The 18,091-nt window shown below is 41.7% G+C and overlaps 1 protein-coding gene across 3 annotated transcripts in view; it reads right to left on the minus strand.

Annotated features, from left to right (window-relative positions):
* The window catches only part of GSG1L (GSG1 like), a 59,540-nt gene that overhangs the window by 20,051 nt on the left and 21,398 nt on the right, over window positions 1-18,091 (minus strand). For all 3 annotated transcript variants that reach the window (XM_080383199.1, XM_080383200.1, XM_080383198.1), the window contains 2 exons: window positions 5,276-5,428; window positions 975-1,086 (listed from right to left, as the gene is read on the minus strand). In XM_080383199.1, the coding sequence (XP_080239325.1) occupies window positions 975-1,086; window positions 5,276-5,428 (265 nt within the window). The remainder of the gene's footprint in view (window positions 1-974; window positions 1,087-5,275; window positions 5,429-18,091) is intronic.

Here is an 18,091-nt window from a genome sequence, read left to right on the forward strand (position 1 = left end):
GCAGTTTATTTAGAAGTTCATCACCACATGCAATAAATATTAATTTTTGATACACAAAATAAGCTGTATTTTAAATATAATGCAATTTATATTTTGTAACATGTTACTACAATATTAGTCACTCCTCCCATCAAACACAATACAGTGAGGGGAGAAGGAAAGACTAATAATTCCCTGTAGTGCTGTGCGTAAGAAGCATTTGTGTTTGTTTACTGGTGTTAGCAAAGGTTCTTGTCTCTGCTTTGAGATGGATTGAAAATAATACACTATATTTAGCAATGAAAAAGTATTCTCCTTAGCCATGCAAAGAGGCTGATGCCTCTAGAGGGATGTGAAAGTTGTTTGCAGTTATTTCTATTCTCCACGGTCTCCTTGTAAGCTTCTTATAAGCTTGCAAGCAGTATAACACAGTTGACGTATCTTGGCCAAATTATTTTTTATGTGAATTTTAGAAGATAAATGGGAAAAGTAAAAATAAAATCAGTTTCCAAAATATCATGTCCATTTTCCCAAGCCTTCTTGCCATGATCCACAGGGAAGTCTTAAGGTGCCAGGAGCACTATGCCTTCCACTGTGGCTGTGTTAAAAGCTGCAGTGTAAGGTTCAACTAAGACATTAATTAAAAAAAAAAAAAGCAAAAAAAAAAAAAAAGCTCAAAGTCTCTGAAATGCCATGGCAATTATGTACCTAAATTGAACTTTAATGAGAGTGCTCAATCTGTGTTGGTAATTGTGGTTGCTGTTTATTTACAAATGCTATGTACCTGCTGATAGGCACAGCTGCTGCTGCACAGTCACTGATAACTGTCCTCTACACCTCAACAACTGTACGGCCATGGTGGTTTTTTGCTCCTAGCATTTTGGCAGCTGGAAATTTACATGCATCTTCCTGGAAATCTGTGATATGTACAATCTCTCAACAAACTGGTGGAACAACTCAAAAATGAAAAGATATTAACCAGTGGTGACACTTACCAGAAGGACCATCCATAGTCCCATGAATGTGGTCGCCAGTCCTCTGGCCCAAGGCTGACTGTCACTTGGAAAACTTGAGTATACATCATGTGTGCCACCATCCCCAAGAGACCTGAGAAGCAGGGATTATAACAGGAATTTTTGTGCTAATGTTTTTTATAATTCTTGAGATAGCTACTGCTGGAAGTGCTTTGAAAGCTCCAGAAAAGTCTTTGTTGTACTTTTATGCCTCTTATTCTACTGTGGAGGAGGGAGTTGCATGGGCAGAGGAAAGGTGTGACTGAGAACTCATTATTTTACATCATACTGAATTCTCAATTAAGAGAAGAGTTAAAGAAAGAAAATTGTTGAAGAAAACGTTGCACAATTAGCATCCCCACCAACCTTGCTGCTGCAAAACAGGGGTATGCCACCCACAAGCTATCTCACTTAGCCCATCGCAGGCAGGCCTCAGGTAAGAGAATAAGGAGAGAGACTTCTGTAGGCAATTCAAGATTCAAAGTGTTAATGCCAAACAATGATATTTTATCTGAACAGCTGCTAAACTTTATAAATTCGAACACTCATAAAACACTTGTAAGTTACACAAGGAAGTTAAATGAACTCAGTATTCCTGATGATGTGTGGCGAGAGGACACCACAGGAATACTTTTGCCGGTACAATGCTGATGATGCTTGCTTTTGTGCCACCATTATATTTTGCTGAGATAATGACAGCTGGGTGAAGATTAGATGCTCCACTCACCATGGTGTTAAGAACAGGGCTGCAGATAAATCGCAGAGTAGCCTGAGTTTGCTCTGCCGCTTAGCTGGCCAGCATGGTTCTTCAGCTTAAGCAGAAAAAACTGTCTGAATTTTACATTTAGACATCTCTCTGAGGAAAACCAGACCCTACTTTTCAAGGAGTGGTGGCCAGGAGCAGCTCCGATGCTTGGAGAATTTTCTAGGTACAATAATCTGGGATGTGTGTGCTTTAGTCCCTTGGCAATGCAGATGATGCTCCCAGCTGAGCTCATGAAAAGCATGGGTTCAGGCACTTAGCTAAGAGTGGGGCAGGATCATCATATCCCAAATAGACCTTGGACCTACAGATGTCAAAAACTCCCTTGTTCTGCATCAGCAGTTCAAGGCACTTAGGAATACTGGTGTTCTGTCACGGTGGGGTACGATGTGGTCCCACACCTTACACTGGCACCTTAACCGAAGCTGCCATTTACTGTTCTCTCTGACCATCTATTTTTTTCCACGGTTGCCCTTCCTCCATATGGAAGATCCTGATTTTTCCCTCCCCAGACCCAACTCTTTGCTTTTCTTTCCTGCTTACTTTCAGAGTCTACAGCTCTTCATTAGTCTCACCAGACACGTAGATGATTCAGGGCAATTCTGGGGGAGGGAAGTCGGGGAACGTCATGTTTGTGTTGTGGGTATGTTAAGCAGGACCTTCAGCAAGACAAATGTCATATTTGATGCAAACAACTGCAGAGGCTGAAAGAAGACATTTTATTACAAGAAGCTGCAGTGGTTTGCTCGGCTGCTTCATGTTGGTGTGACACACTGCAAAGTTAGGAGGTGGAAAGAGCAATTCACATCGGAAGGAATGGTATTTCAGCAAGGTGGGTGGCCTAATGGGAGCACAGCAAACTGGTACACACCTTGCTTGTTTCTGGCTATATTTAATTTCCAGAATTCACTGGGAGCTAGCTGTACTTTTTAAATCGGTGGATTTTTTTTTCTCCAGCTGACAGTTATAACATTGATCTTAAAGTTTGTGGTTTGCTGTTCCTGTACCTACTGTCAGTGATTTTTCAACCTTAATAAAATATTACAGACTGCCCTGAGACATGTCATAGTCACTCAGAGCCATCAGGAGGTTTGACAGAGCCAGCACTACCTTCAGCAAGGCTGATCTGTTCTGTCATGCAAAACCTTAATGGCATTTCAGCAACGTTCAGGCCTTTTGCCGTGTGGGAGGCCAGCATGACAGTCCACTGATACAGGTGAGTAGGAGGTCATCAGCAAATCCTGCTGCAACTGGGGGACCACAGCGAAAACATGGTGTTTATTGCTTTATCTGCCTCATGGTGGGGCGGGGTGGGGGCAGACATGTGCCAGGCTGCGCTGGCAGTGCCATTATGCCATGTACAACAGTACGAATCCTACTTTCATTGTGCTACTTCATGCACTTCTGATTTGGCTTGTTCCTGATGCCACCCATTGGTGTGGGCTATTTTAGGTGTGCCTTGCCAAGTTCTCCGTGGGGATATCCTCTGGTACTTTTTTGTTGTACGTTTATTTGTAAGATTTTAGATAAAATTAACAGCTGTAATGTAAATCAACAAATGCTGTATTTACAAGGTCATCTTTTCCTCCAGCTGGGCAAAGAGGACAAAATGCCTGTCTGCCCACCCACCTGGGGTCCGGGGCAACAGACGCTTGCAGGTGGAAAATCCTGATAATTTGGTGGACTGGAGTGACCGGGTGGATGGGAGAGCAGAAACACTGACCATTTATAGCTGGCTTAAGATCATTGGCCTTGCAGGACCAGAACTGTTGCTAGGTGTCAGTAATGGGAGAACTTAAGGAACTAAATTTGAAAAAACAAGGTATTTTAAAGCATGTTCAGATAACTTTACCAAAAATATTATTTATAAAATATATCACATTAATTAAAATACTTCATTATGAATATTACATGAGAGACATATGTAAGTTTTTTTTATTTGTATAAAGTTAAAAAGGATACCAAAATCATGATGTTCTGGGGTTTGTTTTTTAAATGACTCATAGGAGGTTAAGAAACTGCAGTAAGTGGCCACACTATCAGCATAATTTTTCCTAACCTTTAGGTGTTGAGCTATGAGAATATGAGGATCCCATTGCAGTTTTAGGAGGGAATTCTAGCATGGATTTAATGAGAGGTGTGTTGCTCCAAGGCAAAATCCTCTTTGTTACTTAATTTCTATTGAGCTGTGTCATTATAAATATGCTAAACTTAAACAAATATGTTTTTCTTCTTTCTTCTGATATCTCTGTTACTGAAAATAAAATCTAGCAGTGTTATGGGGTTTGGTTTTGGTTTGTTTGGTTTTTTTTTTCAATTCTTCCTATTTTTCTACCTTTTTTCCCTGTAAAACTTTAAAATTTATATTTGGAACACCATGGCAATGTGTTTATAAAGAGGGAAGGACAAAATAAAAATAGAAAGTTGTGTAGGAAAGCAAACTTCATAATTCGTACAAACTTTAAAATCACAGTTAATGGTGAAGAGACAGAAACAGCATGGAAATAATTGCTTGAATGCTGAAGAATTCAATGTATTTTGACTTTGAAAGTTGAACTGACTTTTTTTAAAATCCAAATTACATTCAAAGCTGAAATACATGCTTTGGCAGTTTTTACCAGATTTTTTTTTTGTCCTCTCAGCTCTGCTTCTGATCTAAGTTTTATACCTCTAATTGTATTTAAAAATTTGAAGCTATCTCTAAAGATACAAACTCCTTCACAGAATGTACACTGCCCATTATAAACTCTTTCAGCTTGAAATACAGCAGAATAAAACGCCCTTTTATTACAGAAGTTCTTTCTGCCAGAGAGGTCCATGCAGGAGTGCTTACAGAAACCAGCTGTGGCTCGATGCTTGTGTAAATCCTGGGAAGTGGAGCTTTTAGCCAGCACAGCAGTAAAGGGACACTTAATTACACGGATAGATTTGATAACTTCTTTTAGAGGAGTTCCTCAAGTTCAGACACTGAAGGGCTCCAGGTACAGACCAAGCATGAAAATAACCTGAAACACTTGTCCTGAGAGATGTACATGTCCCCACATTACTCTTGAGGTTGCTGCTAAGTGCGATTACTAGAGCCCTTTTCATACTTAGTTTTGCTAATGAACAAGATGGGCTTCTTTGGTTTGAAGCATCAAGCCTTCACCTACTTTCAGGATTAACACAGGACAAAAAATTATCAACACTATAGCCAATAGAAAATGAAAAACAATCAGTACGATGATGCTGAAAAAGGAAGGCTCAGGCTATGGCTACGGTAACGGCTGTGCAGGCTGGGGGAAGGCTAATTACTGCATTGCTGTTGTGAAATCAGGAATATCTATTTTCGCTTCTCCCTGGCAAGAGGCAAATTTATCATGCAGTCCTTGTTTCAAAGGAACAAAAAAATCATGGTGAAAAATATGCTAGTTAAATGGGGATAAGAGAGTCTTGTGCCCCCCAGGTTTTATTCTTTCAAAATTTTAGAATTTTGTCTTGTTGTGGTTCCTCAGGCAAAAGGGAAAGGAAAGGCTCATACCTGAAAGCACAGTGAAGACAGCAGCAAAGGCATTTAACTTGAGCCCATCTATCACACTGCTTGAATGAAAGAGCTCGAGGCACATAAGGCTGAATCCGACGACTAACAGCATGATGTATAACACCTCGGATACTACTGATAACCACAGGACACCTGCAATGCAACAGAGCAGCAACCAGACACTTATTTAGTAAATACTTTAAGAGGTTAGAGTTTGTAAAAATTGATTAGGATATCAGGACTATCTAGGAGTAATTGTGTATTCAGAAAGCTTAAATTTAGCAAACTACCACCCAAACTCTGAAAAATAAAAAGAGGTGAATGAAGATGTGAAGAGCATCAGGGTGGTAAAGATACTGCAGAAAGAACAAGCTGTTGCCTAAGATCCCAGCTTGACTGAAGAACCTCTTTGGGTATCTCTAGAACCTCTTGGCTCCTCTGACCCAAAACATAAGACACACAATCTGTTTTCCCTCCCTGTGTCATGGTTTAGATGAGCAGAATCTAGCATACATGGTGGTGATGGGACATGATACCTCATGACGTATGGGCTGGTGGAGATGGACAGGTTTGGATACCTCTTTTTCACAAGAGTGTTCGAAGAAAATGTTTTCAGTCCAGGTTTTAAAATTCTTATCACAATACAATGTTGGGGCCTGTTACTAGAAACTCTTTCACAGAAAGTGGTGTCCCGCCGAATGACTGTTCTGACTTGGAGCGTTTGCATCCACTGTACAGGTCTCTGCTGCTGGGACTAATACAAAAACTGCCAGGATACCAGTGGGGAAGAGCCAGTTATTTATAACTCACGCAGTTGAAGAGCTGCAGACACAAAATTTGGACTGCCTTCTGTTTTCTCAACCCCTAGGTACAATCCCTCAGAGGAAGGGCAGAGTTGACATGCAAGTGTGAACTGCGCGTGCTGCGGGACCTTGGGGCTGTGTGCAAGTAAGTGGGTCTGGCTGAGACAGATTCGCTCACTATAGATAGCACATTTGGAAATTTCAGCACAAAACCTCTTGCACGATCTGCTGGGCCTTTTAAAGTCACCAAGCCATGGGGTAAATCTGAGAGGTTGGTAACAGATGATAATATTGAGTCCCTGCCAAATTTCCAATTGCTGTTTCAGCATGAGAATCTGCTAGAATTCTTCGGTACATTTGCTAACCTGATTGCTAGAGAATTCACCTGGAAACAGTGAGCAGTGATGGAAAATTTCAGCCTAAGCAGTCGAAACATGGAAAGTTAAGCATCTGAAGACAATGGCTTATATTAGAAATTGTCGCTGTAACCATAGAGACTGCTACAGGCTTCACTTGTATTAATACATTCTCTTCTTGCGGTAAGAACATATGTGTGATAATGCCTATATCAAACCAGATATGCAGTCTTACTTCTATCAAATATTTGAGTGTCCTCTTAATGACCAAGTTGATCCCAGCTCATATTTGTCTGGGAATTTGTCTTTATAATTATATCTGATTAATATGTGCTATTCATTGTTGCCACTGTATCCGACCTTTTGAGTTTTTAAACAATACTACAGAGACTGTAATAAATAAACCTTCTAATTTCTCGCAGTGACTGTATGTGTAATACTGCATCTATCAACAGCAAACAGCTGTTTACCTCACTCCTGTTAGGCAATTTGGTATCAGGGCAACTGGCACAGGCTTCCAAAAAGAAATACCAGTGAGAGACAGCAAGGGTGGTGTTCTGTGAATCAGCAGGATTAATAAGGGATTTTGCCTCATTTTCTCACAAACAGAAGTTTCTGTCACAGGAGAATGATGAAATGGTTTGAGTTGGCAAGAATCAGATTATGTAAACCTGACTATAAACCGGGGCAGCAGGGAGCCCTAACTAACGAGTTCTAATTCATAGGTCTTTTCCAACCTGAATGACTCTGTGGTCCTATACATTTTTCAGCCCAGACTGGAAAGGGTAATAGACAACATATCTGCCCAGATGTTTATCGCTGTTTCTACTCCTGAGGATACTCACTGCTGGTATCACAAGGGCAGTGCTGTAGTAGTGACTCCAGTGTGGCTCTGTCTTCAGCTTCCTTGGACGAACAGCTGGCCAGAAGGATTGGACTCAAAGACTTGTGATTAGTGAGGTATCATCAGGCTGGTGGCCAGTCACTAGTGGTGCTCCTCAGGGCTCAGTTTTAAGGTCAGTTCTCTTGAATGTTTCTATCAGTGACATGGACACAAGAGTTGAGCACATGCTAAGAAGGTTTGCTGATGATTCTAAATTAGGAGGAGATGTTGAGTCCCTTGAGAGGAGGGAGATCTTGGTAGATCTGAGTGCTGGGAAATCACCAACTGGATGAAATTTAACAAGGATAAATAATGGATTCTGCTCCTGGGACAGTATAATCCTGGATGTATGTATAGACTGGAGGACAAGAGGCTGGAGTGCAGCCCTGGAGAAAGGGATCTGGGGGTTTGGTTGATGGCTTGGGGGTTCAGTTGATCCACATCCACAGTAAAGATACTGCAGAAAGAACAAGCTGCTGCCTAAGATACCAGCTTCACTAAAGGACCTCTTTGGGTATCTCTAGAACATCTTGGTTCTATACAATTTTTATCTATTTTATCTATTGCCCACCTATGAAATAGTCCTTGAAGCTGGATACTGTAGACAGAAGCGCAGTGTGCTTGAGAAATAATGGGAAGCTGGAGGATGCACATACGTCTCTATGGGAGGTTCCAGGTTAACGTGGCCAGAAGGCAGGAGAGGAGATGCTGCTAGAGGCAGCCTTGTGCACATTCAGAGTGACAGGAGGGCTCTGGGAGGTGAGGGTGGAGGGTATGGGGCCCGGTGGGTGTTCTTTATCCTGCTGGTGAAGGAGAAAGGAACAGGAGGAAGGAAGACCTGGCTGTGTGGCTGGTGTCGCAGGGAGTGCGCTGGCTTCTCTAACCACAAGGAACAAGGGCTGGTGACAGGAATAGGATCTACCTGGTCAAATGGGACAAGAGTGGTTTTGCCAGCAGGATAACCTTGGAAGATCTTCAAACCTGATACGCTGGAGAAGGTTTGACATAATTTAAAGACCTCTAAGGGCATGGGGGACAGTGAGGAAGCATTGGGGGGCTGGAGCTCATGGTGTACAACGTAAGGCAGAGAGAGCTTCACCTTCTTATCCTGTACAAGAAGAGGCAAAGTTCTCGCTCTCTACAGGTGCCTAACTGAGGTATATAGATAATAGAGCCTAGCCCTTGGAGCTGAACCAGCTGAACCAGGAGTAGGAGGAGACAAAATTTGCAACAATTCCAGATTGAGCTAAGCAAAAAGGTGGTCAAACACTGGAAGAGGGGCCCAGTGAGGCTGTGTGAGCTCTGTCCTTGATGACATTAAAATCTCTACTGGACGTGGCCCTGAGTGGCTGGATCTGGTGGACATGCTTTCAGCAGAGGCTTGGACTGAAGGCTTCAGAAGCCCCTTCAACCCTAAATCATCCTATGATTTTTTTAATTTCACAGTTCCTAGGTCTATTGTGCTGGGGGAGCAGCTGGAGGAAGGAAATTAACTGGGGTAGGGATAACAGGAGTAGAAACAGAGTTGAACTATGGCCCTGAGGAACAACTCAGTGAGACATGAGTTTTGCTGTCCTGTGAAACCTCTTTCCAATGAGACAATGACCAGGTGAGTTACCCCTGGAAGACATAGTCAATTCTTTCTGCTTTTTTTGGACCCTGTTCCTATCTGGAAAAGAACTCTAACTCTTCTGTCTTATTTCCTGGCGTACCTTGAATATTTGCTCTATGCCTTTTTAAAATGCATTTAGAGTGGGGGAAAGTAAGTTACACATGCAGAGTTTGCATAGTTCTGATTATGTCCTGTCCTGCCTGCTTTGATTTTGAATTTAATCTGAAATAATAATATCCAGAAAATGCAAGCTATATCTGGGTTTTGCATCTTCCTGTGTCTGTCAGAAGCAGAACAGTTGATTCAGGTTATTAATTCAGGAGACAGTGTCTTTCTGTTCTGTGCTGATGGTGAAGTGATCTCCCACTGCTCCTCTCTCAACATGAGATTCATGAGGCAGTCACTTGGCATCACTTACTTCTACTTACAATCTCTTACAGCCTCCTTCCTGCAAAGTAGAGAGCTCCTTCTCCTGAGGAGACCTCAGTTATTCCAGGTGACAGGGAAGAAGTTCTCCAGAGGATTTTTCTCTTTCCTTGTCTTTTCTGCTGTCACCTTTTCTGTCTGTCTTATTTCCCACCAGCCTGTGTCCTCTGCTCCAGGGATTTGTCTGGCCTAACTCAGCTTTTGTGAAAAAACTTTCCTTCAGAAGAGTCTGCACTCCATTCATTTGGAGAATCCTACCTGGATGGCCTGTATCTGAGGGTCTGTATTCTTATAAATCATCAGCTTTCTCTGTTGTTTTTTTTTTGTTTGTTTTTGTCCTGTTTATGCTTTTTCCTTGCCTGTTCATCAAATTGGCTGTTACATGTGCAGAGAGGTGCTGTGGGTTTGTGTACAGTGGGATGTGCCTGTTATGTCAAGGACATTCTTCCCTAATGCAGAAAGATTTCAGGTTCTGGCCTGCCTCCTCCTCACTATGAGCAGCATTTGTCAGATGCTGTGTCATCCCTGCTCACCTTGTCGGAAATAATGCTGTGCCATTGTGGCAGCAACATGAGACCTCCTGGGAAAGGACAGTCTTTAAAACAAAACTAAATCAAAACTAATTTCACTTACACTCCTGTACACACATTCTCACAATCACGAGTGTGTGCAAGGAGTCCATCCAGCTTGCAAGCACCAAGACGCATGCATTCAGTCATTCTTCCCAGGATTCCCTGAAATAATACAGAGGACGCCAGCTGTTGAGTCCTTCTCATGTCTTCTGGGCTTTTTGTAGGTTAGCAAAAATGTGATAGGTTTGCATATCCCTTTTCATCCCAGCTAGGAGCTGACAGTGATCTGTCTTGCTGTTCTGTCATGTCTCTGTTACACATCATGATTTGCTTGTTGTCCTGTGTCTTCCAACCTGGTGTCTGATAATGTGTGGGTAGATGGGCCTTGATAGATCTTGATGACCCACTAATCTTGGAACCATCAACACCTGCTATTCTAATACACCTTCTCCAGCCATTGTTGACTCTGGTACTTCTCCACCAACCAGTCTACCATGTCCTCAACAGTGCTGCTGACAATGACAGTTACTATTGTGTACTGTGGACCACTTTGAATCTTTGCTCCTGCCCCACAGATATTATGCTGTATGTCACAGGTGGGATTGTTCTGATGCTGAACACCACAGGCTCTGAAGTTGTTCCTGGAGGTAAAGCGGTCACCATCTTTTGGACAACTTCCTTGTGAAGTGAAAACACTGGAAGTACAGGACCTGGGCTGAGCTGCTCACCTGGAACTTGAGATGGCAAAGCTGGGACCCACCAGAAAAACTTACATAAATCAACTGACGTCATTGGATTCCTACCTCAGAAGGAATCATATCGCTGTCATGTTATCTCAAGATGTGTTGCACTCTATATGATCACCAGCTTTGCCTAAAATGAAAACATACCCCTGCTAAAAGAATATTTTTCTTGCTTCTGTCATTGGCCAGAGATTCTGATTTTTCAAGATCAGTAAAATAGCTGGGACATTACTAAACTTCTTTGTGCCTTGGAGCTATTTTTATTTCCTCAACAATGCACGAAGAGATTGTCTTCTCTGTGGAGTTCATAGTGAAAAGCATCAGTGTCACCTCCTCATGGACTTAGCCACTGCATCAGCATCGTTACATGCCAAGGAAATTCATTTCCAGCAACCCCAAGTGAAGCGAACAAACTCTTCATTGTGGCTGAAAAGATAACTGTTACCCACATGATTGCTGAAATTTTAGGAACTCAAGTACTTCATGAACCCTCTGACAAGATCAGTCCCTTGCATTTCTGTCAGACAGCGGAGGGCAGTATCAACATTTTGAAAGAAGATTCATAGATACTGAGTGCATTTCTGTGGTGATCATGTTAAGTGCATCTGCCAGAGACAATGTGTTAACAAAAGGAGGTTGCAGACACCTTCTGAATGAATGAAACAAACCGAATATTTTTCTGACAGCAAGGTAAAGAAGCTTTACCTCCGCCTGCAATGAGTCTCGGCTCAGAAGTTCTTCACAAAACCCGAGTTTATTTCAAGTCAGCCCAGATCACCAGGGAAGGCACTGTAAATGAACACGCTATTACCTCTCACCAGGGAGCACTCTGAGTCAGGAATCTCCCATGCCAGTTTCCTTTGAAATAGGAATTCTGAAAAATGTCATAGAAATTCTGCTTAGGACTCGAAGCATCGTACCACGTTTCAGTGAATTCCTGATTAAGGAATCTAAAGAACGGTGTGGTTAATGACTTCCAGTTGTTTTGAGCTGATTTTGCCTGTTTGGTATCCAAGTTAAGAAGTATAAATATGAAACTGGGGTAACTGCTGTTGTTGCCACAGGTTATTCTGTTGGTATCCATGTGGCCTTTTTCCTCTGGAGTACGAAACACTAAGGACCATTCACAGTATCCTGAGCAAAAATACATAGCAAAACATCGAGTATTCTTTGTTCAGGTCCACTGCAATTTCCTGTCACAAAAAAGCAACAGTCGCTGATGCAGACTTTTCTGTGAGAGACTTCTGGTTAAACTGACCTCAGAAATGTCAAGAAATTACTGACATGCTCTTCTGTGCTCTTTCCCCACAACATGCAAAGATAATTCTTAGTTGTCTTGTGTCGTATTATTAAAGCCATTCTTAGACTCGTTAGCAATTTGGGCTGAAATACCAAGAACGTGGATAACATCTGAATGCGATTATGAGCAGGATGATAAAGGAGCATTTACTGCTGTTTCTGGAACCACAAAGTTCCATAATTTCGATTATTGTTGAGCTTTGGAGATGAATACAGCTGACAAACTAGTTCTAGAGAGCCTAAATACACATCTATACCTCCTACCACCTACATTCACATGCAGGCATGGAGTTATACTTGTTGGCAAATTAGAAAAGTTGATTTTTGGTGCCAGCTTACTACGCTAACAGTTTCTGATGCCAGATTGTGAGGTCCTATCTCCAGATGAAATAATGATATTGAAATCCCCTCCTGGCTGCTTCTCTAGGCTGGTCAGGTCATGAAAATTACTGTCAAAGATCCAATATTAGTACATGTTCTCAAGGCAGCACTGAAGAGGTGGCCAACAGAGAAATTGCTGTTAGAGTTCAAAGTGTTTTTAATCCATAAACATGAGCTGTTTGCTCATAAAGGATCTCTTCTGGGAAAATAATTTTGCTATTCCTGAAGGAGATTGCTGAGTCATGTTAACTATGTTATATGCAGCATAGGCAGGAATTGTGTGCATGAAAATTTAAGTCAGGCATTTTGGCTAGTAGCTTGGAAATTATGCCAGAATTACAAAAAAACCCCACATAAGTGAATGTATTAACTGCCAAGCTATGGGATGCTTCCTGCTGAAAGCCCCAGCATTCCCTGAGCAATGCCCAAAAAGCAATAGTCCAGATTCTGTATTGATTTTTGAGGGCCCTTTCAGACAGAAAATTAGCTTCCTAATTGGGGTAAACTCACATTCAGAATGCCTCAGTGGGATCTCATCCTCCTACTGTCTCAGTCTCTGCTCTCTGCTGAAGATGATCTGTGGTTGCTGCTTACCAGCCTTCCTAATAGCACAACGGCCCTCCTGGCTGATGAGTTCAAGGATCTGACCAAAGCAGCCTCATTTGAACTGTCACGCTGCCATGCTGCCCCTGAGCAAGTAATCAGACTGGACAATGGTGCAGGCAGGCAAAGAGATCTTGAAAAGGTTTATGTTTGCCACATTCCTCATAACTCAGCATTACGCATCTGCTCTGATAGTCAGAGCCTGATAGTCTGAGCTATGGTGAGGCATCATTTCAAGTCACTCCTCTGTCAATTCAACCTTAACCTGTCTGAGAAATTCTGATACAAACAAGTAGAGGCTTTGGGTTTTTTTCTACATCAGGTTTCATCATATGACAAAAACCTTCTGTATACTAGAAACAGTGGAGCTTGAGCAGTGTGTGCTCCTAAATAACTATTAGGATTATCGCAGCTGACTGAGATGAAATCCAGAGCACTGCACTTGAAGGACAAGCTGGGTGCTGCATTGTTGGACAGCTGAAGGGACATCAAGTGTTCAAGCAACATTGTCCTGGAGAGTGTGCAACCTCCCTACCTCCTCATTGGCATTGCTGCTAGCCCCAGACACTGATGCTGCTACTTGAGGAAGAAAGTGCTCCTGTTAGCCCATGGTTCACAGTCATTGTCCCCAAGATCCTGAATGGCTGAACAACACAGGGAAACCACAAGAGGCTGACAAGTCAAATAGCTAGATGTCATCCAACATGGGAGGAAAAGAACCACATATGAGGGTAAAACTTGGGTTTGGGTGATGTGAGTTTGCATGGAGGAAGTCGTGGTACAAGCATTATTCCTTCTTTGTGCAAAAATGTTTCACTATTCTTCTTGGTCTCCCTGCATGCTGCAGCAGCCAGGGAGATGGGAAGCTGTTACCTGTGGTCACGTTACCAGCAACAAAAAGCTGTGCCTGCTTGCCTTTGACAGCCTCAGGGCTGTATGTCCTGCTTTATGAACATAACACTTGCATTGGAGATGGGGGGAGAGCACCTGTGTGCTAGATGGGAATCGATCCTTCTCCTTGGTTTGTTTTTTGATGATGGAAATCTAAAGATAAAGTTCTCTCTGTAAGGTACTGTGTTAGAGCTAAAGAGTGTGTGCGGGACCCAGAACTTCTTAGTAACTGAAAAACTGCAGCCCTTGTTGTCACCCTTCCTGGGAAAGGAAGCCAAAGGGAGCAGAGATAGCTGTGAAAAGAGTGGCCCCAACAGCCCTCTTGCACTTCCTTATCGAGATCTAATTCTCAGGAAGATGCTGACCATCCATAGCCTGTGGCGCCCACACAGTGGTCTGCCACATCAGGGAAAATCTTGTTATTTCTTTAATACTTGATTCCAGAGCTAGTAGCGGAACACTGTGAGCAGACTGGCAGCTGTAAAATGTGTAGTAGGTGCTGGTTTTTATGGTGAGTGCTCCATAGACCTAGTGGGTGTTTGGTTTTTTTCACTACTGATTTTAAAAATATTCTGTTTACCTATGTTGAATGGAATTTTCTCCACATTTTTGGTCTTGTCTGCTTTGTTCCTCCTGGTCTATATTTGGTGTCCTTATGTTTCTTGACTCTGGCTGTCATTGCTCGGCTTTTCCAGACTTACATGCTATGTTGGAACTGACACCTGGTTCTCACTTTTAGCTCTCCTCTTCATGTTCAGGGCAAGAGAGAAGAGAGGAAAAAAATACACAAATGGGTACACATTGAGAAATGTGCATCTCGTTTGGGAAAAGCATTAAAGTAAGCTTGAAAGTGCCGTGTAAATCTCATGCTTTCTCTTCCAGTTGCATTCTGATTGTTTTAGTAATTTGCTCATCTCTGCTGCTCCAATACTGGCAATTACAAGCCAGAAATATTGGAGTGATCAATAAAAAATGGTGAAAGAAATAAACATTGAGCATGCTGTTGTGGCTGGCATAGGGACTCAGCTCTGAGCAGTCAGCCCGTCTGTTGGTTAATGCAGTCTCATAATATCAGACCATCTGCCTGCTCCTCTTGTGCTGCAGTGTAAAAACACTGGGAGAAGTAGACCACAGAGCTATGAGAGACGTTCCTCCAAAAGAATGGAAGCTTCATGATCCTAAAAGCTATCAGAGATACCTAAAACTACCTGTTGTTGTAAAACAAGTAAGACAGTCAAGATAGATAAAGGGCTGACACCCAGAGAAGAGACTGCTGTTTGCAGACATGAGAGACCATATGACAAATACCCGAAACTGCTTAGGTGAGAGAAGAAATGCCAGCTGTTTTTATTTTGTTTAACTTTAGTTCTTCATTAGTTTCTTGATTGTGAAAGATGAGGTGGAGCTGTGAATCCTAAAATGAATCTTTTCTACAGGATGATGTGTTTTCTGTGACTTTTTATAGTTCTGGTATTGAGCTTGATTTTGAATTTAATCTTGTGCATGATACTGAGCAGACTGTGGAATAACTTTGTGCTTATTTTCTTTTTTTCTTGGTGTAATAGTAATATAGTGAGTTATGTAATAGAAAAGACAATGAAAAATACTCTAAATAAGGACTAGCCCATATGCCTTAGTAAATGTATTTGGGTTAAACGTTTCCCTTTGAAGACCTACAGTGCAGGGCATGTGATGTACTTCCCCCGCTCAGCACTGGGCTGAGAAATTATGTTCAGACCCTGTGGCTGTCATTGTCCACAGCAGAAAACCAGTATTCTCTGTGTCTTTGACATCACCAGTGTGAAATACAGGACTTGCTTCCTTTTAGGAATTAGGAATTCAGCTACTAAGCACGGTATTATCTTTGTATATCTGATGAGTTTTTAAAAATAACTTCAGTGATTCATAACAGATGTGTAAGAAAACACAGATAAAATGTTAGTAACACGTTTTTTCCTGCATACTTAATGACAGCTCTCCTAAAACAAGTGCACAGGTATGTGTCTGTGTGGGTATGTATATACCCTATTGCAGATATATTAAGACTAATGCGATCAAAATACAAAATATTCAAGAAGACAGTAGAAACTGTTTTGGAAAGTGTACAATTCTGTGGGAAACCCAGTTACATTACTTTTCACTGGATGCAGGTCTCTCAGTGGTCCGTTTTAGAAAATCTGTCCTCTTTTTTTTTTTTTTTTTTTTCTTCTCAAGAAGAGCTACCCAGTTCCCAAAAAAGGAGGTCTGTTTTTTAACTTGGCTCTTACGAGTTTCATTTGTCTCTTTTCCAGCCTGAAATCTGTTCTGCGTTGTCCGCAAACAAAAAAGTATTCCCTATCCTTAACCATAACTGTCAAAGTCTTCTCTCTACCTCTTTCAATTTTATCATAACTTTTTTGAGCAGGGGCTGGCAGAGGAGGGGTGAGAGGTGCACAGAGTGCTGCGAGTGGGTGCATCATGAATACATGTGGTGGCATGGTGACTTTTTTGTTTTGTTCTTTATTTCCTACAATGATCCCAATGTTTCTTTTTATCTTTTCTTAATCTCTGCAAAGCAGTGAATTAATGGTTTCATCGAAGTGTCTGTCATCACTCCAAGAACTCTATCCTGAGGGGGAAAAGCTCATTCAGAACCCATCACTATATATGTAAAGGTAGGATTACTCTTCGTGTTTGCCACTTTGCGTTTACCAACACCAAATATTATCTGCCATTTTCTCTCAGTCACTGAGTGACTGAGAAGGATTTGTGAATAGTTTAGATGTCTGTAGTATATCTAGTATTGTCAAAGTTTTCAAGCTCCATCTGTCCTTTTAGCTGAACCTTTCAATTACTTTTAATCAACTCGTTTTTCTTGCATACCCTTCTTCGCAACTTTTTTGTTTGTTTGTTTTTTTGTTTTTGCTTTTAACTTTTCTTGCTTCTGCAAGGGAACTGAATCTCTCTCTGTTAGTCCTGGATACGAGGTATTTCTTACCAACATTTTGAATCATGGTCCCCACACCACTCAGGAATAAGTCAAGAGTTACAGGTTTTGCAACTCTTTTCTCCATGCTCATAAAATTTGTCCTAATTTTAGTCTCTGCATTATGCCAAGCATGATGTTTTCTCAGTTTTTGCATGGGGTTTTGAAGTCTGCTCCTACTGTTTTGCTTTCTATCCTTATACCTTCTCTGATATCAAGTTTAACCCTGCTACTGTAAGTTATTCCAATGGGTGATCACTAATATAATTCTGTATTTTTTATCTGAGCATGGAATCCATCCACAGAGATTTTGTTGCTCATTAATGACATTACCTTGTTATTCTGATTCAGCTTTAGTACCTGACATCTGCTTTGTCTTTCAGTGTAATCAGTACCAAGACGTTATTGTCCCACTAATTATCTTTCTCCCATCAAATTTCTGGTACACCTATTATGTCAGTATCCATTAGAATCAGGCATCTAGTTTCTCTTCTCATTAATTGCTGTTGTAGTGCTGGCTTCGAAGCATGTATAGATTTGGCTCAGCTTTCTCTTTTTCTGTGCTGTGTTTAGGTGAGACTTTATTTATGTGCTGTTTGCCATGTGCTACCTTAGTTTTGCCAGCTACTCTTTAGATAATATAGAATTTTTATTGCTTCATCTCTACAGGATGCATCATTATGAGCTGTGTAGAGGACATGCAGAAGGCATCTCCTACCTCTGCCAGTACAGTCTTTAATTTTAAAAAGTCCCCTGTAACATTTTGGACTGTTAAATGCTCACTAGCAATGAACATTTTCCTTCTGCAAGGTTTTGCCTTGCCTCAACCTCTATAGTTTCTAAAAAGTCTTGTTTGTTTTATACATGTGAATTTCCCTATAAATAAGCAGAAAGCACTGCAATATAGGCACTTGCTGATGACCTGCTGCTTTGCCATTCATTGTGGATATTATTCCATAAGTACCACAGCTGAAGCAAGTGAGGTTCTACAGAGCATTAGAGTAACTTAGACCAGATTGTACCACACCTGTAAGGAGTCTGTCCTGTGACTCCTGTCCTGTGTTGGTGTAGCCATCTCTAAATTTTGGGCCAATGCTGACCTTTGAGACTGTTCCTGAGGCAACTTTGCAACAGAACTCCTCAGGCTGGAGCACCTCATTTCAGCATGTGCTGGAGGCACTCCAGGTACTTGGAAGTGCCTGAGTCACAGCGTCGGTGAACAAAACTCTTGGGGGCCCCATGTTTCCTGTAGACCCTCACTCTTCCCCAGCAAAGTTCTTCA

Source organism: Falco punctatus (genome assembly GCF_963210335.1).
Source record: "Falco punctatus genome assembly, chromosome: 4".
In the NCBI taxonomy this organism is placed as follows: Eukaryota; Metazoa; Chordata; class Aves; order Falconiformes; family Falconidae; genus Falco; species Falco punctatus.